At 49.6% G+C, this 23439-nt stretch overlaps 1 protein-coding gene across 3 annotated transcripts in view; it reads left to right on the forward strand.

Moving 5' to 3' along the window:
* Nucleotides 1-23439, forward strand: part of C2CD3 (C2 domain containing 3 centriole elongation regulator) — a 97684-nt gene that overhangs the window by 37427 nt on the left and 36818 nt on the right. For all 3 annotated transcript variants that reach the window (XR_008889436.1, XM_056561115.1, XM_056561113.1), the window contains exons 11-20: nt 174-283; nt 9340-9458; nt 10907-11038; nt 11200-11631; nt 14148-14299; nt 16574-16989; nt 17088-17271; nt 21936-22108; nt 22191-22314; nt 22403-22671. Coding sequence is in view for 2 of the 3 variants with exons in the window: in XM_056561115.1 (XP_056417090.1) it covers nt 174-283; nt 9340-9458; nt 10907-11038; nt 11200-11631; nt 14148-14299; nt 16574-16989; nt 17088-17271; nt 21936-22108; nt 22191-22314; nt 22403-22671 (2111 nt within the window). In the remaining variant the exon portion in view is untranslated. The remainder of the gene's footprint in view (nt 1-173; nt 284-9339; nt 9459-10906; nt 11039-11199; nt 11632-14147; nt 14300-16573; nt 16990-17087; nt 17272-21935; nt 22109-22190; nt 22315-22402; nt 22672-23439) is intronic.

Raw genomic sequence — 23439 nt, forward strand, 5'->3', positions numbered from 1 at the left:
CAAGCGGCAGAATCATCGATCAATGGTTTCCTATGAGAAACCATTGATCAATGTAAAAGATCAGTGTGTGCAGTGTTATAGCCCTAAGTGCCTTTCATCAACACTATGATAAATTGTCAGAATTTAACCTTGACTTTACCATCTCTTATGTCCCGTCTTTTTTCTTCTGGCAGAACGTTTTTTGTGGAATTCCATTTTCCCGTGTCATCCAAGACCAAAGCAGGAGAATTGGCGACGGCGACAGAAATAACACGACTGGTGTCAAGCAGGATTGTAAATGGAGGTGAGTGGTCCCAGTCAGGTAATACGGTGTTACTTCCGCAGTAATTTGAGGTCCCGGATTTGACTCTGTGTTCCCTGTTTTTGTTTGCTTAGTCCAGTATTTTCCAACCAGGGTGCCTCCAGCTGTTGCAAAACTACAACTCCCAGCATGCCCGGACAGCCAAAGGCTGTCCTGGCATGCTGGGAGTTGTAGTTTTGCAACAGCTGGAGGCACCCTGCTTGAAATACACTGATTTAGTCTATATAATAGTATGTTAAAGAAGCACTCCCGAAATTTTTTTTTCCCACTTATATAGTGCAACAATGGCTATTATTAGGGAATTCTTGTATGCCTTGTGCTTAAAGGGGTATTCCATAATTTTTTATTTTTTATTTGATTATGCTACAGGGGCTGTGAAGATAGCGTAGTCCATAATATAGTGTCTGTACCTGTCTCTCTGATCACTGGTCTCATATTCTTATGTGATCTTTGCTATGGATGTTCATTTTTAATAGCATACAAAATGACTCCTCTCTCAGGTATTTCCCAGGATGCAGTGCGGCCGAGACATTACATCACTAGTCAGGTGATGACAGGGAGCCTGTCTGCTTCAATGGGTGGAGCAACCACAGGGAATTAGCAACAGCTGAACAGCTGGAGGCACCCTGAATAGAAAGTTCTGGCCTTTTTAATTGAATCTAACTTGTTTGTTGTTCAATGGGTGCGGTGGCTGATGTGTGGGAGGTAGGAAAGTGGAATTCTGGGATTCGTAGTAAAAAAGGAAACCTCAACAAGAAATACTGAGGTTCACAAAAAGATGGTGATCTCACATCATAACCATTTAACCCAAAGACGAGCGCAGATCCCTCCTAAGCATGTCCATTACTGTCTGCCAGGTAGGTGCTAAAATCACCTTATGGTGAATAACCCCTTTAAATGGCCACTGGCATTTGAAAAAACTTTTCACATGTTGCTAGGACATTTCAAAAGGTTTTGCAAATGACAGGTACTATTTAACTTTCTCTATCGGCTCCATTGGGGGACACAGACCGTGGGTGTATGCTGCTGTCTCTAGGAGGTGTGACACTATGGTAATAAAAAAAGTCAGCTCCTCCCAGCAGGATATACCCGCCTTCAGGCTCTGAGCTAGTCAGTTTAAGCTTAGGGTCTGAAAGAGGTGGACGGGTCTGGTTTGCTCCAGACCTGGTCTTCTGTTTTTTGTTTTCCTAGTATAGGGACGTGTTAGTTTTTCTATTCCTTTTTCTTTCTGTTTTCATGTGGGGACTCAGGGACTGCGGTTCCCTGTTTCCCCATTGCGAGTAAGGGGGCACAGACATTGCGTATATGCGCTGTTAACCCCCCCCTCGCCAACGGTAAGCGCCTGGGTTGTACCTCATGGGTCCGGATCCCCCTATGTCTCTGCTCGCCTCGCTCGCGCATAGCAGCCAGGCGTGATGCAGGGACCATAAGCTGGCTGAAGACTTCACTGAAGACTCCATTAGATAAGTTCTTCTGACTGAGGTAAGTACCTTTTTCCACAGGTACAGCCTCGCAACCTCTGGAGACCCTCTTTTTTGGCCCACCTCAGTTTTTGGGGCTTTTTTAACAGGGGCTGCATTTGCTGTGGGAGCAGTTTCACTAAGGGGGCATATATTACAAAATTCCTTTAGTGTGTGTGTGTGTGTGTGTGTGTGTGTGTTTTTTTGGACACTACTTAGCGCCTCATATGCGGCTGTCAGCCGCGGCGCTTCTCAGCTCGAGCGCTTTCAGCGCCGGCTTATCTCTCTTCATAGCACCTTATACGCTGCGGCAGCCGCAGCGCTGCTATGAGCCGGGCGCTTCAGCGCCGGCTCAGTTTTACTTTCATTTCGCCGGCAAAGGCTGCCAGCGCCCTGGCCGCCCACTCTGTTCCCCCGAGCGCATATACAGGCAGGTGCGCTCGGGACAAGGAGTGGGCGCCATGACACTTCTTCCTCGACGCTTGTAGCTCCGCCCACTGACCAGGGGGAGCTCTCAGAGGCGCGAAGCAGCGCCCAATCAGTGCCGGGGGCGCAATTTTCTGTGTTTAGGGGTCAGTTACTTCATGCCTTGCTCCAGGCACACCCCTCCCTCCCTATTGGCTGGCCTTATCAGTCTAGCTAGCTGCACAAAGTAATTTCTCCCCACTGCAGCTGACAGGGGACATAGATCTGGGTGAGAAAGTGCCTGTCTTCTCCTTTTTACCCCATTATATCCGTACCCAGGGCTGTTCATCCCTTTAAACAGAAACCTGGGAATTTAGTGACGTACTACACCTGTAAGCACTGTAATACCAAGATGCCTGGCTCCGCTGAGCCCGCTTGCTCTGCCTGCTCCTCTGCTCCCCCAGACCCCCTGATGCCCCTTCGGTCCGGTGGGTTCAGCCACTCCTCCAGCCTGGGTTGCTTGGCTGACTTGTCCCAAGTCTCCCGTGCGGTGGCTGAGGCTTCCCGCAAAATGGTGTCCGCTTTAAGGGGTCATCCCGGCGCAGGACCTCTGAGAGGGCCCGCTCTTCGTCCCCTTGTACCTCACGCTCTCACAAGCACGCTAGGGGTGCCTCGTCTGACTCTCCCATTGATTCTTCCCATAGACGTGGGCGCTCCCCTTGCGGGTTCCGCCCCTCCCTATCATCTGGGCACAAACGTCGCTCCTCTAGAAGACGTTCTTGGAGTCGCCGCTCTGCCACGCCAGAGCCGCGTACCCGGTCTGGATCGCCCCCCTACAAGATTGCCTCTACTCATTCTCATTCCCCTGGTGAACTAGTGGACGAGGCTTCCGAACCGGCATCTGACCCAGAGGACCGCTCGGACTCTATTGCTATGGTGAACTCATTGGTGACAGCCATAAGAGACACCTTTCCCTTGGAGGACCCAGGATCTTCGGATGTCAATCCAGAAGTATCCTTTCATCGTACTAAGCCAGCACCTAAAAGGTTCAGCTCTCTCGCTGACTTTGATGACCTTCTGGAATTCGCATGGAAACATCCAGACAAGAGATTCCAGGGAATCAGGACAATTCAAGAGCGTTATCCATTTGACAAACACCTTGTCGCTAAGGTGGCTTGCCCTCCCTCGGTGGAACCACCAATCTGCCGGATCTCTAAGGCGTTTATACTGCCTCTTGCAGATGCCGCTGCCTTCATGTATCCCGCGGACAAGAAGGTAGAATCGTTAGCGAAGTTAGCTTCTGAAGCAGCTGACTCTTTTTCTTATCAACCCCCCCCCCCCCCCCCCCCCGAGGATCTATCTGCTCTGGCTCTCCAATGGGGATCTAAAACTGGGGACTTTCTGTGCGCAGCTTCCATGCAGTCAGCCCGTTGTTCTGCCTTTGCTGTGGGTCACCTAGCGGCCCTCCGCCGCTCTATGTGGCTTAAAGCTTGGAATGCGAATGCCGCTTCCAAAAGGTCTCTCACTGAGCTTCCCTTTACGGGCGGCCGTCTTTTTGGCAAACGCCTTGATGAGATTCTCTCTGAGGCAACGGGAGGTAAGAGTTCCTTGTTACCTCAAACTAAGGCTCTCCCTACTTCCCAAAGGAAGTCTTTTTTTCTTTCGATCCTTTCGGACCTCTGGCCCCAGTAAGGGTCCGGGCAAGCGCCCTCGCGGGACAAGAAGGCTCCCTCGTTCCGGGCACGCCCGTCTTGGAAGTCGGACTCCAAGCGCACAAACCGGGCAACCGCGAACCCACTTCTGCATGAAGTTAGGCCCCCACCCGCGGTTTCTTTTCGGGTGGGAGGTCGTCTCTTGTTTTTTCCAAGACATCTGGACCTCACACATTCGGAACCCTTGGGTCAGGGACGTGGTGTCCAACGGTTACCGGATCGAATTCGCCTCCCTTCCAAGAGATTGCTCCTTTCGATCCCGGGCCCCCCCCCATCCCCTCTTCTGGCGAAGCAATTTTGAGTGGTTCCCCAGTCTCTGCTTCTCCAGGGGGTTATCGTTCCCGCCCCTCCGGGGGAAGGTTTTCGGGGTTTCTATTCAAATCTTTTTGTGGTCTCCAAGAAGGATGGTTCTGTGCGACCAATCCTAGACCTCTAGCGTCTCAACCGTCTCCTTCTCATCCGCCACTTCCGAATGGAATCTCTCCGCTCGGTGGTGGCGTCCCTGGAACAAGGGGAGTTCCTTCATCGGTGGACATCAGGGATGCCTACTTCCATGTGCCAATCTTTCCGGCCCATCATCGGTACCTCTGATTCCGGTTCCAGAGGGGCATTTTCAATTCGTAGCCCTCCCCTTTGGTCTAGCCTCGGCTCCTCGGGTCTTTACAGATCCTTGCTCCAGTGATGGAATTGTTACGGTAGAGGGGTTTCTCGGTGATATCCTATCTGGGCGACCCTCTCATCAAGGCTCCAACCAGAGCCCAGACTCTGGAGAATCTGGACGTCACTCTCCACACTGATTCACTTCGGGGGGGATGATCAACCGGGACAAGTCAGTCCTCCGTCCTACCCAGTCTCTAACCGTTCTGGGATTTCGATTCGACCTGCCTCTGCCCGAATTTGTCTTCCGCCGGACAGGCGTCTGGCACTTCGGGCGGGGGTCCGCTCCCTTCGGACCCAGTCGTCAGTCTCCATCCGCACTTGTATGGAAGTCCTGGGTCGAATGGGGGCAACTATGAGGCCGTACCCTTTGCCCGTTTTCATTACCGCCCCCTTCAACTGGCGATTCTCTCTCGATGGAACAGGTCTCCTCTGTCCCTCGATTGTCAGATTGTTCTCCATCTCAGGGTCCGTCAGTCTCTGCTCTGGTGGCTTCGCTCCTTTCTTCCCCTTCTCTGGCAGGTTGTTACAGCGGATGCCAGCCTGTCGGGCTGGGGCGGCGTGTTCAGGGATTGGACGGTTCAGGGACTCTGGTCTCCTCCGGAGACACTTCTTCCGATAAACATATTGGAATTACGGGCGATTCTTCTTTGTCTTCTTCATTGGCAGTCACGTCTTCAGTCCTGTCCGCGTTCAGTCGGACAACGCCACGGCCGTGGCGTACATAAATCGATAGGGCGGCACTCGCAGCTCGGCAGCCATGGCCGAGGTGACAAAGTTTCTCACCTGGGCGGAGAACAAGGTTCCGGCCTTTTCGGCAATTCACATTCCGGGAGTGCTCAACTGAGTAGCGGACTTCCTCAGTCAGTCCTCGACCCGCCCCGGCGAGTGGTCTCTTCATCCTGAGGTCTTTATGCAGCTCTGCGGCCTCTGGGGCATTCCGGATGTGGATCTCTTCGAGTTTCGGCACAATCGGAAAATTCTTCCGTTTGTGTCCAAGTCCGGGACCCTCAATCTTTGGCCGTGGACGCCCTAGTGTTTCCTTGGGCGGGGTTCGCCCCACCTTATCTGTTCCCTCCTCTTCCGCTCCTTTCCAGGGTGCTGAGGAAGCTCGAGGCAGAGGACATTTCCGTCATTCTTTTTAGCTCCAGATGGCCCCGAAGGTCGTGGTACGCCGACGTTGTCAAGCTCCTGGACGACGCTCCTCTGCGCCTTCCGCCCCACCCGGTCCTACTATCTCAGGGTCCTCTCTGCCACCCCAATTTACAGTCGCTGTATTTGACGGCGTGGCGGTTGAGACCGCGTTTTTGAGGGCCCGCGGGTTCTCTCACCCAGTCTTTCACACCATGCTCAAGGCTCGTAAGCCCTCCTCCGCAAGAATTTACCACCGTACTTGGCGGTCTTATTTTCGTTGGTGTGAAGCTCAGGACTTCTCCCCGGTGACCTTCTCGGTCCCCCGTCTTCTCTCCTTTTTGCAGTCGGGGTTGGAACTGGGGTTGTCTCTCAGTTCTCTTAAAGGTCAGGTTTCGGTCCTTACTGTTCTTTTCCAGTGGCCCCTTGCTTCTAATCCTCATGTCCGGTCCTTCCTGCAAGGAGTGGCGCACGCTGTTTCTCCTTATCGGTCACCGTCTCCCTCTTGGGACTTGAATTGGTCCTGAGTGCCCTCCAGGGTGCACCCTTTGAGCCCCTTAGAGAGGTGTCTCTCCGCCTCCTTTCTTGAAAAGTGGCATTTCTTGTGGCTATCACCTCCGTCCGGGGGGTGTCTGAATTGGCAGCTTTTTCCTGCCGTTCTCCGTTTCTGGTGATCCACCTGGACAAGGTCGTTTTCCGGTCAGATCCTTCCTTTTTACCTAAGGTGGTCTCGGCCTTTCATCTCAATGAGGACATTGTCCTCCCGTCCTTTTGTCCGGTTCCTTCTCATTCTAAGGAGCGCTTGCTACTCAAGCTGGACGTAGTTCGAGCTGTTCGGTCTTATCTCTCCATCACTTCTTCGTTTCGTCAGTGTGATTCCTTTTTCGTCCTTCGGAAGGTCGTCTCAAGGGACATCCTGCTTCCGAGGCCACCATTTCTCGGTGGATCCTGTCGGCCATTTCGGAAGCCTTCGCTGTAAGGGGAAGATTCCTCCTTTCAGGGTTGTGGCTCATTCCACTCGTTCTGTTTGGGCATCCTGGGCTCTCCAGAATAGAGCCTCGGCCTCGCAGATTTGCAAGGCGGCTACCCGGTCGTCTTTGCACACTTTCTCGAGGTTTTTACCAAGTTAATACTTTTGCATCGGCTGATGTCAGTCTGGGCCGTAAAGTGTTGCAGGCGGCAGTGGACCAGCCGTCTGCCTGATTACTTATCTGCCCACCCAAGGGACAGCTTTGGTACGTCCTACGGTCTTTGTCCCCCAATGGAGCCGATAGGGAAAAGGAGATTTTTTAACACTTACCGTAAAATCTTTCTCGAAGAATCCATTGGGGGACACAGCTCCCACCCTTTTTTTTTTTTTTTCTTTGGTTCTCTGTCCGAGGGTGTGTTCAGTTATGTTTTTTTTCCTTCTGGTTCTCGGACAGTTTTGGGTTTTTCCTTGACCTATTGGTCTCCTCCTATTGCTCTGGAACTTAAACTGACTAGCTCAGAGCTTGAAGGCGGGTATATCCTGCTGGGAGGAGCTGACTTTTTTATTACCATAGTGTCACACCTCCTAGAGACAGCAAGATACACCCACGGTCTTTGTCCCCCAATGGATCCTTCGAGGAAGAGATTTTATGGTGAGTGTTAAAAAATCTCCTTATTTTAGCTGATGTGGCAGGTATGGGGGTTTTCGGCCATACTGATTGCAATTCTATCACTAAAATGATATCCTAATGCTGCCTACATTTCACATGAACCCTCTGGCTTTGCAGAGAAATGGGGTGGAGTCTAATTACTGCACCTGGCCATCTAATTCGGCTGCTGGTGCTGGAGGTCACCCAGGCGGACTGATTAGACTCATAGGTGGGTTGGGGGTCAGTTCACATTTATGTGCAGATTTGATGCGTTTTCTTATTCAAAGTGCGTTTCTTTAGAGAAATATTGCTGTGAGGAGAACGTGATATGACCTATAGTCACTATTGAGGTGTTTTATGAAGAATTGAAGTCTTTGGGCTGTGTTCACATGTTGTTGTTTTTTTTTTTGTTTTGTTTTTTTTAGTAGTGAGCGTCTGAAGACAGGGACTGATGTGATCGATTGTTATTGTTGTCAGACACATGAAAATACTTAAAGGGGTACTCTGCTCCTCAGCGTTTGGAACAAACTGTTCCAAACGCTGGAGCCGGGAGCTTGTGACGTCATAGCCCGCCCCCTCATGATGTCACGCCCCGCCCCCTCAATGAAAGTCTATGGGAGGGGGCGTGGTGGCTGTCACGCCCCCCTACCATAGACTTGCATTGAGGGGGCAGGGTGTGATGTCATGAGGGGCAGGGCTATGACATCACGAGCTCCCGATGCCGGATAACATAGCTCAGAGCAGCTCAGTGCGAGATGAGCTATGATTGGCTAAGACTGCACACACCCCCCTCAGCACTCCAGACTGCATTTCCTGATTTTTGGACTTCTGTCAGGCCAGCAGGAGTCCAAAGTCTGTGAAAGAGATGGGGTGGAAATGTGCTCTGGACAAGTAGGGAGACACCCAATGGTGGCTTTTTTTAAACACAAAACCTAGAAAACATTTTTCTTTTTTTAAACCAAAGTATATTTGAAAGATTTTTTTATTTACCATAGTGCAATAGCAAAAATTAGTGCCCATCTAAAGGGGTATTCCAGGAGATAAAAAATTTTTTTATATATCGACTGGCTCCAGAAAGTTAAACAGATTGTATATTACTTCTATTAAAAAATCTTAATCCTTCCAATAAATATCAGCTGCTGAAGTTGAGTTGTTCTTTTCTGTCCGGCAACAGTGCTCTCTGCTGACATTTCTGCTTGTCTCGGGAACTGCACAGAGTAGAAGAGGTTTGCTCTGGGGATTTGCTTCTACTCTGGACAGTTCCCGAGACAGGTGTCATCAGAGAGCACTTAGAAAAGAACTCAACTTCAGCAGCTCATAAGTACTGAAAGGATTAAGAGTTTTTAATAGAAGTATGCCCCGCTGCCTCCCCCCCATCTCCGGTTGCATAATTACCTGTTGCCGGGGTCGGGTCCGCGCTGCTTCAGGCCTCCGGTGTGCGTCCCCTGCGTTGTTGCTATGCACTGCACGGCGCGGCGCACTGACGTCATGCGCCGCGCCGTGCAGCGCATAGCAACAACGCAGGCGACGCACACCGGAGGCCTGAAGCAGCACGGACCCGACCCCGGCAACAGGTAATTATGCAACCGGGGATGGGGGAGGCAACGAGGCAGCGGCGCAGGCAATGGGTCCCACTGCCCCTTCACTCCCCCTGTCTGTCGGCTGCCCCATTGCTGGCGCCGCTCCTCTCCCCCTGGCTATCGGCACTGGCAATGGGGCGCTGGCACCGATAGTCAGGGGGAGAGAACGGGCAGCGGCGCTGATAGCCAGCGGGAGACAAGGGCCTGCAGCAGGGCTCTAGACCCCAGGGCAGGCAGGGGCAGGGAATCCGGCAGCCAACCTGCAAAGCCGCTGCAGTTCATTGATTTAAAGCGCCCGCTTTAAATCATTGAACTGCAGCGGCTTATCGGCGTATAACACGCACATAGACTTTAGGCGATAAATACGGTATATATTATAAAAAAAACTTTTTTCCTGGATAACCCCTTTTAACCCTGGTATTACCTTATCACTTACTTCATACAGTCAGAAGTCATTTCATTTCTTTGTCACAGTTGTAAAATTCCACCAAAGATTTGTGTTTCCTGTCGTATTCCACGGACCAATGATCCAGCACTGGTGGGACTCCGGCCTGACCTTCCGCATCTTCATGAGGAAGAGCACCCAGAAAAAGGTACAGATCCCACAATGCCAGGCAGCTTGCCCCTTGGTCAAGATTTACTGCCACCTATTTTCCTGCTTTAAATGGGCACTGTCATGAAAAAAAAAATAATAATAACTTTTGATATGTTGTAGAGTCATATTAATAGTTTTGATCAGTTGGGGTTGTAATTGATCAAGAGAATAAGCCGTGTGTGCTTAGCGTGTTCTCTCCAGGCTCTTTGTCACGTGACCTGGATGGACTCATAATGTAAGTCTATGGGGAGTCCATAAACACAGAGCAGGGAGAGAAGCACATGGCCGTGCCCTTCGCTCAGTTCTCATTCTCATCTCTAGGAAAAACTAAAATGTGTCCATAAAGGGGTACTCCTCTGCTAGTTATCTTACGATAAGATGTCTGATCACGGGGGTCCCGCTGCTTGGGCACTCCCCCTACGATCACCCGCAGCACCCGGCGTTCTAAACAAATGCCAGGTTTCTGCGGCAGTGGTTGTGATGTCACGCTACCCCCCATCCATTCATGTCTATGGGAGGGGCGTGTCTGTCGACACGCCCCCTCCCATAGACATGAATGGAGGGGGCGTGGCGTGAATTCACTATCACAGCCTCTGGCTCCGAGCGTTCTGAACAAAATGTTCAGAACGCTGGAGCACTGGAGTTTCCCTTTAAAGGATAACTGTCAGCTTGCTCCCCCACACTACCAGCTAGTACTGCTGGTTAGTGCGAGGGGAGCAAGCTGACAGGGGAGTGCGAGGGGAGCAAGCTGGGCGGCGCTGTCCTCAGCGCCGCCCAGCTCGTCAATATTCCTCCCCTCCCTCTGTCTCTCCCTCTTCTCCCCGCTCTGTGTAAAGAGGGAGAGGCGGAGGGAGGGGAGGAATACTGATGAGCCGGCCGGCGCTGCGGCCGGCGGCGGTGACGTCAGAGTGCCAGTTACCCCGTCTCTGCCAGTTAGCACCTAATTAGCATATACAGAAAATCGAAGATTTCAGAGGGGCGGATCAGTTTGATGCCTACAGTGCCCGGATCCACCCCTCCGAAATCTTTGATTTTCTGTATATGCTAATTAGCTGCTAACTGGCACAGGCAGGGTAACTGGCACTCTGACGTCACTGCCGGCGGCCACAGCGCCGGCCAGCTCATCAATATTCCTCCCCTCCCTCCGCCTCCCTCCCTCTTCATTACAGAGCGGGGAGAAGAGGGAGGGAAGGAATATTGATGAGCTGGCCGGCGCTGCGGACGGTGGCAGCTAATGTCAGAGTGCCAGTAACCCCGCCTGTGCCAGCTAGCACCTAATTAGCATATACAGAAAGTTTTGGCCGATAGTACCGCTGGTTAGTGCGGGGGGAGCAAGCTGACAGTTTTCCTTTAAGAAGTTAGATCTATGTGCAGGCATTTTCCCAAAGCACCTCCATATTTTTACACTTGAGCAATGTTAAATGCGTCTTGTGTTTGTCTCCTCAGCCCGGACTTCTTGGCTCCGCCGTTCTGTCCCTTCGCGATGTTCTCCGATCTCAGGATCTCTTCGTCTCGCAGTCCCTTTCAGTTCGGTGCTCGGAGACTCAGGGGGAATTAGTAGAGGTTGGGCCCCTGAAGGTAATGTCTGCACTGCTTGGATAGGAGATGCTGTTCGCGGGTTTCTCACTCTGTACATCGGTTTTCTCTGTCCCTGTGACCAGAGGGAACATTACTGGTGATATATAGTTCCATCTATCGGACAGATTGTTTATCGCATTTATCCAATTCCTCTGTGACAGGTGTCAGTAGCCATTGCTGGAGAAAGCAGAGAGTTCTCTAAGATCCCAGAGAAGTCATCTTTAAGAGTGGCGGACTCATCGGCTTCACTCTCCAGACCCAACGTGAGCATCATGGAGGCTGAAGATCAGTCGTACACAGAGGACTCTCCAGAGGAGCCCCCACCTTCAATCTCCCCTGCTAAACCTCACACCCCCCATCAGACAGAGCCTCCCCAAAGAGCACGGACACAACAAGTACTGGAGGCAGAAGAGGAGACTGGCTTATTACTGCATGTTATCCTCATGGTGCCTGCAGGCAAGGGCTTAGTGTGCACCCCCGAATATTCCTCCATTTGTAATCCATATCTGAACTGCAAACTGTTCTCTACCCAGGAAGCCACTCGCTCCGCTGTAGTGTGGGGCAGCAACCAGCCCCCCTTCAACTTCTCTCAGGTAACCGCTGCTGTTTTTCTCTATAGAGCAGCGGTCTTCAACCTGCGGACCTCCAGATGTTGCAAAACTACAACTCCCAGCATGCCCGGACAGCCGTTGGCTGTCCGGGCATGCTGGGAGTTTTAATTTTGCAACATCTGGAGGTCCGCAGGTTGGAGACCACTACTATGGAAGATGAACAAGTCATGGTTTCCTACAACATATTTAGCTTTATGTTTGTTTGTTTTTTTATTGTATACGTCAGTGTATATTTTAATACAGAAAACTTTTGTAATGCAGTGACCCACAGACCTACAATGGCCCCGACATACGATCATTTCAACATACGATGGCCTCTCAGAGGCAGCATCAACATACAATGCTTTTTTATGTCTGGGCCATCGCATAAACGGCTATCCGGCAGCGCAGACTGCTTCAGCTGCCACTGGATAGCCGTTTAAGGTGCCCCGTGTGGTCCGGTGGGTGTCACTCACCTGTACCGGTGCTCCGAACTGTCCTCTTCGGGATCCACTGCATCGCCGTCGCTCTCCATCGTCGTCATCGAGCACGCCATCCCGTCATCCAATAGGAGCGGCGTGCGCAGCAACATGATGACGGTGATGAAGAGATGGTCCGGGGACGCGGCGACAGCAATGGAGGGCGACATCCAGGGCAGCGGTGAGCGGCGGGGACAGGTGAGTACTGTATAACCGCCTATACCAGTGGTCTTCAACCTGCGGACCTCCAGATGTTGCAAAACTACAACTTCCAGCATGCCCGGACAGCTGCTGGTTGTCCGGGCATGCTGGGAGTTGTAGAACACGGTCTTATACTTTACATTGCACGGATCCCTCAACATACGATGGTTTCAACAAACGATGGTCCATTTGGAACGGATCACCATCATATGTTGAGGGACCACTGTATTTTATTCATGAAGCTCCTCTTTCCCTTTCTTAGCAATTGGGGCTTTTACACATACCATTTTAACGCCTTAACGACGAAGGGCGTAAGTGTACGTCCTGGTGCGGTGGTACTTAACGCTCCAGGACGTACATTTACGTCCTATACCTGACTGCCAGAATCGGCGCGATGCCGGGGTCATGCGCGGCAGCTCCCGGCTGCTGATAGCTGATGGCCGATATCCTTGAAATACGACAGGCCTCCGAAGTGAGAGAGCGCCATGCGCATTTGAGGACTAAATTAGGGATTGCATAGGGGTGGACATAGGGGTATTCTACGCCAGTGATTCCCATACAGGGTGCCTCCAGCTGTTGCTAAACTCCCAGCATGCCTGGACAGTCAGTGGCTGTCCGGAAATGCTGGGAGTTGTTGTTGTTTTGCAACAGCTGGAGGCTCCGTTTTGGAATCACTGCCGTACAATAAGTTTTTCATTTTTATTGGGGGGGACAGTGTAAGGGGTAGGGGTGTGAATCGCCAAGAATTTGGCGATTCGATTCGAATCGCGATACCAGTGTGGCGATTCGATATATCGCGATATATCGCGATACCGTCTAGGTGACGATACATCGCGATATATCGCCCACCTGGGAGCATTCATAGATCCCAATAGACGCCGCTGTCAGCTTTGACAGCGGCGATCTAGTACTCCGGTGCACACTTTTTTTTATGTTATCCCGTCCGGGCTGCAAAATAAAATAAAACGCACTTTATCTTACCTGCCAACGAGCCCGCGGAGCTCCGGTACAGGTGTTCGGTCCCCGGGCTGTATTCTTCTTACTTCCTGTTAGTCCGGCACGTCACATGGAGCTTCAGCCTATCACCAGCGGAGGCGGGACATCGCTGCGGCCAGTGATAGGCTGAAGCTCCATGTGACGTGCCGGACTAACAGGAAGTAAGAAGAATACAGCCCGGGGACCGAACACCTGTACCGGAGCTCCGCGGGCTCGTTGGCAGGTAAGAAAAGTGCGTTTTATTAAAAATTCCACATCCCTAAAAGAATCGATTCAAAAATATTTTGAATCGATTCTGTATCGGCAAATGAAAAATCGCGATTATCGCGAGAATCGATTTTTTCTTACATCCCTAGTAAGGGGGTGTATATGTAGTGTTTTACCCTTTTATTATGTGTTAGTGTAGTGTAGTGTTTTTAGGGTACATTCGCACTGGCGTGTTACGGTGAGCTTCCTCTCCATAGCAAATCTCATCACTTGTGCCGGAAATTCTAGTATAACACTCTACACTATTTTATCTGATGAATGAAGAACGCGATGGCCGGACCCTATGACAAGTCAGTGGGGTCCATCCTGACAGTTCCAGAATTGTTTTGTTTTTTTCTGTTCCTATGACCAAAAGCATGAAAGAAGAATGAATGCAGATGCAAACCGCGCGCCAAAGTATCATTAACCCTTTCCTATCATCCTTTCAGAGTGCAGGAAGCTGAGATTTAGGGAGCTATTTATTGAGTCCTCGCACTATAGAGCAGATTTAGCTCTCCCTGAACCACCTGATTTAGGTTTTTCTATTTTAATTTTTTTTCTTTTTTCAGAATGTTAAATGCTTCTGAATTTTTACAGGTGGCTCCTGTCACTCTGACAAGTCGGCTCCTTGAAAAAATGAAGAATAACGTGATGATCATTGAAGTCTGGAATAAAGTCCCCAACCCAAGTACAGATCAGCTCTTGGGCCTGGCCAAACTCCCCCTACATCAGTTCTACATGTCCTTCAGGTAACAGTATCATGTTGTTCTGCTGGATCATTTCTGCCATGTATGTCTATCATTTCTAGCTTTTTGTATTAAAGGAGAACTCCGGGATATGAAACTTCTCCTCTATCCTAAGGATAGGGGATAAGTGTCAGATCGTGGTGGGTCCGACCGCTGGGGCCCCCCCATGATCTCCTGTACAGGGCCCCAGCAGTCAGCGGCCAGGGGGCGTGTCCGACCGCCGCATGAGGCGGCGGCCTACACGCCCCCTCAATACATTTCTATGGCAGAGGCGGATGTATTGAGGGGGCGTGTCGGCTGCCGTGTCATGCGGTGGTCGGACACGCCCCCTGGCTACTGACTGCCGGTTGCCCCATACGGGAGATCGTGGGAGGCTCCAGCGGTTGGACCCCCCCGCGATCTAAAATTTATCCCCTATCCTTAGGATAGGGGATACGTTTTCTTATCCCGGAGGACTCCTTTAAGGGAACTCCAGTACTTTTCATCTTATCCCCTATCCACAGTATAGGGGCTAAATGTATGTTTGAGGGGGGACCGACAGCTTGGACCCCTGCGATCTCCTGCCTGACGCCCCAGTGTTCTAAAGATATTTGTTCAGAATACGGGCTCTCCTCGTGCACAGAGAGGACATTCCACCTCCATGCACAGTCTATGAGAGAGCCGAAGATACTGGAGTATAGTGTCGACCACCGCCTCTCCGCGCACGAGGAGAGCCCGTATTCTGAACAAAAATCTTTAGAACACTGGGGCTTCAGGCAGGAGATTGCAGGGGCCCCAGCTGTCAGACCCCCTGCGAACATACATTTATCCCCTATACTGTAGATAGGGGATAAGATTAAAACTACCTAAATATCCCTTTGCATTCACACTGTGGTTGGAGCGTACGGCTGCCGGATCCCTCTGGGGAGGGGAAAACCGCACGCTCCCGTACCCCAGCTGGACCGGTGCCAAACTCCATTGACTTTAATGAGCCAACTGGAATCAAACAGGGACTCCGGACGGCCATTTACTGCAGTTTTAGGTCTGGTCACAAAACCAGATACGGGCCAGAAATAAGCCGACCGTAGCCACTGTTTGACTTCGCTCGGCTCATTAAAGTCAATGGAGTTTGGCACTGGTCTGGCTGGGGTACGGGAGCGCACGGTTTTCCCCTCCCCAGCCGGATCCAGCAGCCGTACGCTCCAACCGCAGTGTGAATGCAGCCTAACACTGTTCTTCATTTTTTTTCATCATCCCATTCTAAGTCTTATGACATCAAATTTATTTATTTATTAGTTGATCTAGGCATATTAGGCTTGATTTTGCAGGACAAGTTGTACTTTTTTAAAAATGGCACCATTTTGAGGTTCATATAACAAGTTTTGTATTTATGAAGCTGGGTGGGGACTAGATTTATTTTTTTCTTTGCGAAAACTTTAGTCTGTATTAGTATTGTTTTCAGGTTAAGGTTGTGGTGATTTATTTTTATTTTTTTTAGCTATGTGTTTTATACAAAACAATAACTTTTTAAGAGGAATTGATGCATTTTTATTTTTGGGCGGAAGAAGTTTGTTTTTGTTGTTTTTTTTTTTTCTTTTAATTATTTTACTAAAACCTTTTATTTTATTTTTTTTAGTCCCACTAAGACATTTTCACATGCGATCTACTGATCGTTGATATATTATACAATGGTAGTGCAGTGTATTATGCCTGTCTACGTAATGCCAACAGGCAGTGTGCCTCCGTCTCCATTTTTCATCTTTGTATTTTATTTATTTGTAATAAAAATAAATTAAAGGGTACCTTTCATCAAAAAAACTTTTGATATATTATAGATTAATGTATGCAGAATAACTTTCCAATAGCATGTGATTAAAAAATATGCTTCTTTCTATTTAATTTTCCACTTTGAAAAAATGACCACTAGGAGTCTCCCTACCAGTCCTTTTTTTTATAGATTTCAGACTCATGCAGGCGTCCTAAATCTCAGACTGCATCCGGGACACAGACAAGCTCAGCACTGCTCCCTGGCAGAGTTTGTCTGTGTCCCGGCTGCAGTCTGAGATTTAGGACTCCTGCAGGAGTCTGAAATCTATAAAAAAAGGACTGGTAGGGAGACCCCTAGTGGTCATTTTTTCAAAGTGGAAAATTAAATAGAAAGAAGCATATTTTTTAATAACATGCTATTGGAAAGTTATTCTGCATACATTAATCTATAATATATCAAAAGTTTTTTTGATGAAAGGTACCCTTTAAAAAAATAAATGTTATTATTATTTTTTTTTTTTTTTTTTGCAGTGATCCAAAAATTTGCCGTCTTCTACTCCAAGCTCAGTACCCGGTGGTTGCGGTGGACAGCTTTGTTCCAATCTTCGACATGTTCACCGGTTGCGAACGCGGCCAACTCAGGGTTCTGCTCGCCATGGGATCAGGAGACCAAGTGGTGGCTCTACAGAGGCTAAAAAACGAGGAGGGGACCCCGGCGGCACCAATGCCAAGACCGACGCATTTTCTGGACCCACCACAGTCATTCGTCCAGGCGTCCCGGACTTCAGAGAGCAGCACCGACCACGTGTTTGACATACATGTGGAAAACGTGAAGGGTCTGACTCCTCTGCAGGCCACGGTGTGGGGGGAGGCCGACTGCTTCGTACAGTATTTCTTCCCAGTACATTCTTCAGTAACCGGTCTAGGTACAGAGCTGCCAGAGAGAGGTACGAGGAGTCAGTCGTGGAGATTATGACCCATGAGAAGTTTTATAATTAAAAAAAAAAGTTATTTAGGTTTCTCTTTCTGTATTTTTTATTTTTAGGCTTGAGTCTGAAGCCAGTCCGTACGGCCACCACCCTTTGCATACCAGATCCTGTCTTCAATGATCGGCAAAGTCATTCCTTGGTCGCGCCTTCAGACACTCCAGTGCAGAGGCTGCTGCTCAGTGCATTCTCCATGCAAGGCCTCTCTGCAGGAGGAGGGATGACCTTTGAGATCTGGTGCCGGTAAGATACTTAGGATTTTTTTTTACAGTGTTTTCCAGTTTGTCTCCAACTGTTGCAAAACTACAACTCCCAGCATGCCCGGACAGCCAAAGGCTGTCCGAGCATGCAGGGAGTTGTAGTTTTGCAACAGCTGGAGGCACTCTGGTTGGGAAACACTTTGTCTAGAGAATCCTCTGTGAGCTAAAAACCTCCGCAGCTCAAATTTCTCTCCTTTTCTTAAAGGGGTACTCCGCCCCTGGCATCTTATCCCCTATCCAAAGGATAGGGGATAAGATGTTAGATCGCCACGGTCCCGCTGCTGGGGACCCCGGGGATCGCCACTGCGGCACCCCGCCATCATTACTGCACAGAGCGAGTTCGCTCTGTGCGTAATGACGGGCGATAAGGGGCCGGAGCAGCGTGACAGCATGGCTCCGCCCCTCATGACATCACGGCCCGTCCCCTTAATCTAAGTCTATGGCAGGGGGCGTGACGACCGTCACGCCCCCTCCCATAGACTTGTATTGACGGGGGCGTGCCGTGATGTCACAAGGGGCGGAGCCGTGACGTAACTATGCTCCATCCCCTTTATTGCCCTTCATTACGTGCAGAGTGATCTCGCTCTGCGCAGTAATGATAGCGGGGTGCCAGCAGCGGGACCCCGGCGAACTGACATCTTATCTCTTATCCTTTGGATAGGGGATAAGATGTCTAGGGGCGGAGTACCCCTTTAAAGGGGTATTCCAGGAAAAAACTATTTAATTTTTTTTTTTTTTTTTGTTAAGATCATCTGGCTCTTAATCCTTCCAATAGTTACCAGCTGCTGAAGTTGAGTTGTTCTTTTCTGTCTGACAACAGTGCTCTCTGCTAACACCTCTGCTTGTCTCAGGAACTGTCCGGAGCATAAGAGGTTTGCTATGGGGATTCGCTCCTACTCAGGACAGCTCCCGAGACAGGTGTCACCAGAAAGCATTTGGACAGAAAAGAACAACTCTACTTCAGCAGCTGGCAAGTACTAGAAGGAATAAGATTTCTTAATAAAAGTAATTTACAAATCTGTTTTAACTTTCTGGAGCCAGTTGATCTATATAAAAAAGTTTTTTCCTGGAATACCCCTTTAAGATTTGTTACAGTGTATCAGCGCAGGCAAGATGTATCAATCCAGATTACATTCATAAACTAAAGACAGCTTAAAAATGTAATCTAGATTGATACATCTTGCCTGCACTGACTGATACACTGTAACAAAACCTTAAAGGGGTTCTCCACCATAAGGTGATTTTAGTACGTACCTGGCAGACAGTAATGGACATGCTTAGGAAGGGTCTGCGCTTGTCTTGGGGCTAAATTGCTGTGTTGTGAGATTACCATAATACTGTGGCTAGCTTTTTGTGAACTGGCATTTCCTTTTTGAGTTTTTCTTCTTTGCCTACAAATCCCAGAATTCCATTTTCCTCCCTCCCACACATCAGCCACCCCACCCATTGAAACATAAATGAGCTGCATCCATTCAAAAGACCTGTGGTTTTCAATCAGGGTGCCTACAGCTGTTGCATTAGTTGAAGATTGATCTCTCCACCCATTGAAGCAGACAGGCTCCCTGTCATCAGCTGACTAGTGTGTCAGGTCTCGGCCGCATTGCAAGCTGGGAAATATCTGAGACAACAGTCATTTTGTATGCTGGTAAAAATAAATATTGGGGTGAAAATCACAGAAGAATTGTGAGAAAACCATCACACACAGGTACAGACACTATATTATGAACTATACTAACTTTACAGCCCCTTCAGCATAGTCACATAAAAAAAAATCCTGGAATACCCCTCACAGCTGAAGGCTGGTAACCCACTTTCAGTGTGTGGTTCTGAGTGCAGTGACTCGGTAGGATTTGGTCCCTATGCTACTTAGTTAGACTATGGTTTTCTCATCCACCCGGTCTCCTCCCATGTCTGCCGCTCCATAGCCGACGTCCAGAGACCCACTTTGAATGTGTGGTCCCGAAACAGTGACTCTGTAGTTCATTGGACCTTATACCTGTAATTAGACTGTCTGCATGGTCTCCTGCACCACATCCATCCTTCATCTCTTGTGTCTGCGACAGCAGTCCTGGGTGTACACCTTTACTAGATAATTCAGACAAGAGCAGAGATAAATCCACGGCACTCGATGCAGAGGAAATACAAACTTTTATTCCTGGTTAAGGCATTATAAAGGCGTCAGGAGGGGGAGAAGCAACGGGACTGGTACCAGTGGAAGGGGGAGAAGCTGCTTCGACTGGTACCAGTGGAAGCAGCACACGCTTCAAAACGGATGTCCCAGAGGGACCAGTGGAAGCAGCACACGCTGCAAAACGGACGTCCCAGAGGGACCAGTAGAAGCATCACACGCTCCAAAACGGACGTCCCAGAGGGTCCATTGGAAGCATCACGCGCTGCAAAACGGATGTCCCAGAGGGACCAGTGGAAGCAGCACACGCTACGAAACTGATGTCCCAGAGGGACCAGTGGAAGCATCACACGCTCCAAAACGGACGTCCCAGAGGGTCCATTGGAAGCATCACACGCTGCAAAACGGACGTCCCAGAGGGACCAGTGGAAGCATCACACGCTCCAAAACGGACGTCCCAAAGGGTCCATTGGAAGCATCACGCGCTGCAAAACGGACGTCCCAGAGGGACCAGTGGAAGCATCACACGCTCCAAAACGGACGTCCCAGAGGGTCCATTGGAAGCATCACACTCTCCAAAACGGACGTCCCAGAGGGTCCATTGGAAGCATCACGTGCTGCAAAACGGATGTCCCAGAGGGACCAGTGGAAGCATCACACACTACGAAGCGGACGTCCCAGAGGGACCAGTGGAAGCATCACACTACGAAGCGGACGTCCCAGAGGGACCAGTGGAAGCATCACACACTACGAAGCGGACGTCCCAGAGGGACCAGTGGAAGCAGCACACGCTACGAAGCGGACGTCCCAGAGGGACCATTGGACGTTGTCCCGTTGCTTCTCACCCTCCTGACGCCTTTGTAATGCCTTAACCGCGAATAAAAGTTTGTATTTCATCTGCATCGAGTGCCGTGGATTTATCTGCTATTGTCTGAATTGGAATGTAAAGTCTTCTTTGGTTTTGCACCACAGAGCACCGTATTTATTGATGCATTTATATGTGGTTGGTGGACAGATGGACCAAGCGTTCTCAGGATAGGTGGTATACGTTGGGTATATTAGCAGTGCCGACTGTGCTTCTACCCACTTCACCTTTAGAAGATGGTTTGGGCATCTCCTGCAGGTTCAGTGGACCTTCGCAGAATCAGCAGCAATCTCTGTTCTCCCATTAGGTAACGCCTATCCCTGCTGCCGGACATTTGCTGTGTCTGTTGTGTTTTTTGTCGCTGCGGCTTGGTGCCTCTCTCTTTTTCATGCAGTAGCCGTCTCGGTGTCCCTATTTATGTTACAAACGCTTTGTCCGTCTAATGCCCACCTCCCCTCCTTCCAGTGAGTGTACCTCTGGCCTTCCTAGGGTCTTAATTCCACAGGTCCCCACCTCTGTTCTGCCTTGGGGCCTAAGGGGGCGACCCGTTCGGTTCAGACAACGGCCCCCCTGTACCCCCTGGTTTCCCTGTGCAGGGTGCCTCAGTCACCTTATCTGTTGCCTTTGACGATGGCCAGGATGGCTCAGTTGCCATGGCATGGGGCCCCCCTTTTTTTGCAGGGTTCAGGTTTTCGCTCTAATGGGGTGTACATCCCAAGGCTATATGTCGATGAGTCTGCTTCTTTCTTGCATTCATACTCTCATCTTTGTAACTTGACCCAGCACCAGTGTCCAGGTTCATACCCCTCCGGGGTTTCAGATGGCTCCTCCATGTCTCCATATTTTGTTGCAGGGTTGCCATGTCCACCCAGTTTTTTGTATGTTTGTTTTTTTGACCCATTGACTGCTGGCTTCTTCAGTACCTGGTGTACTCAAGTCAATTCTTTGTTTCTCTATGTGGACTCTAGGTTTTGAATCTCTACTAAGGATGGTCCCTTCCTTTTGGCATCCTGATCCATCTCCTTGGACGGTGGGAAATTCCGGACCCTCAGTTCCAGGCCTCGGTTGACTTTTGGCCCGGGGTCTCATCCGCGAGCTTTCCGGTTGACTGGGATTCGGTCTCTGACTGATTCCCTTTCGCTAGTGGTTGTTCTTCCCACCCTAGGGGACTGCTTTGGTACGTCCCATCAGTATAGGTGTCCCCCAATGAAGAGCAACCGAGAAAAGGTGATTTTTTTGTACTCGCCGTAAAATCTTTCTCGTAGCCTTCATTGGGGACATAGCACCCACCCATTTCTTCATGTCCTGTCCGGATGATCTTTTCCTGGCTCTGGTGTTTTTATCTGGGATTCCTTTCCAGGGTCCTTCGGACATATTTCTTTGTTGGCTTCTCCTAATGCTTTGTGACAACTGATGACCTCACTTCCAGTGGGCGGGTTTATCCTGCCAGGGAGGAGCCGAGGTTTTTTTTTCCTAGTGTCAGCGCCTCCTAGTGGCAAGAGCATATACCCATCAGTAAGGTGTCCCCCAATGAAGGCTACATGACGTACATTAGAAAGATATATTAGAAAGATTTTTTATTTACCATAAGGAGAGCAATAGCAAAAATTAGTTTTAAGGAGAAGGCCCATTTTAAATTATTCTTCTCTCCTAGGTATTATTACCCCAATGTCCGGGACCAGCTTGTGGCCAGGGCTCTCCTCCCCCTGTCCCGTCTGTGTGCCATGGTGACAATGCACCATCGAGAAGAAGTGGGAATCCAGGCGTTCTGCCTGCCGCTTACTCCAGTGAGTGAGACCTCAGCGGACACTCATCCCCCGTCCTCAGGTAAGCCACATATATTGTCACTGCTCTAGTGAGTATGTAAAGGAAAGCTGTTGGGTAACACATAACATCGCCTTCTTCTCAGGTTTATTGAATGTCAATGTGACTTACAGACGTTCCATCAGAAACCCTGTGGGGGTGCTGGCTACTCGCATGGCCTCTATATCTGTGCAGATACACAGAGTGTCTGGTCTGCAGGCAGCCGCCAGGTAATCCCTTCACATACACCTGTATACTAGACCCGACCGCTTCAGTCCTTATATCTTATTGGCTTTATGTTCTGTTATATCCTATCAGAGTTCTGGCACAGCAGGACCCTTCTTTCCAGTACAGTGCAGATGTCGGGGTGAACGCTTTCGTCATCATCCGTCTCTCCTTCCTGCCGGATCTTGAGGTTCGCAGCACGCGCACAATCGCTCGCAGCTTCTGCCCGGAGTTCGATCATCACTCAGAGTTTCCCTGTCATCTGGTGACACAGAGGAGCAGCGGAGAAGCCTGCAGCCTGGCGGAGATCCTGCACTCCTCTGAGATAGAGTTCTCCATCCATCACCAGAGTGTGACACACGGTAAGAGTCCGGAGTTTGAAGGCCACCACCTGTCTCATCAAAGGTTTAGACTGCGACTCCGTACCTCTGCTATACTTAAAGGGGTACTCCACTGGAAAACATTTTTTAATTTTTATTAACTGGTGCCAGAAAGTTAAACAGATTTGTAAATTACTTATTTTTAAAAATCTTAACCCTTCCAGTACTTATCAGCTGCTGTATGATCCACAGGAAGTTCTTTTCTTTTTGAATTTCCTTTCTGCCTGCCCACAGTGCTCTCTGCTGACACCTCTGTCTGTGTCAGGAACTGTCCAGAGCAGGAACAAATCCACATGGCAAACCTATCCTGCTCTGGACAGTTCCTGACACGGACAGAGGTGTCAGCAGAGAGCACTGTGGTCAGACAGAAAAGAAATTCAAAAAGATCAGCCGCTGTATGCTCCAGAGGAAGTTATTTTCTTTTTGAATTTCTTTTCTGTCTGACCACAGTGCTCTCTGCTGACTTCTCTGTACATGCCAGGAACTGTCCAGAGCACTGTCCAGGTTTGCTATGTGGATTTGCTCCTACTCTGGACAGTTCCTGACATGGACAGAGGTGTCAGCAGAGAACACCGTGGTCAGACAGAAAGGAAATTCAAAAATAGAAGAACTTCCTGTGGAGCATACAGCAAAGATTTTTAAATAGAAGAACACCAGTTGATTTAAAAAAAAAAAAAGTTTACCAGTGGAGTACCCCTTTAATGTTACAAATGAAATATGCTTTATTTCACATAAAAAAAAAATATTAAC

The sequence above is a fragment of the Hyla sarda genome, chromosome 2 (genome assembly GCF_029499605.1).
Source record: "Hyla sarda isolate aHylSar1 chromosome 2, aHylSar1.hap1, whole genome shotgun sequence".
In the NCBI taxonomy this organism is placed as follows: Eukaryota; Metazoa; Chordata; class Amphibia; order Anura; family Hylidae; genus Hyla; species Hyla sarda.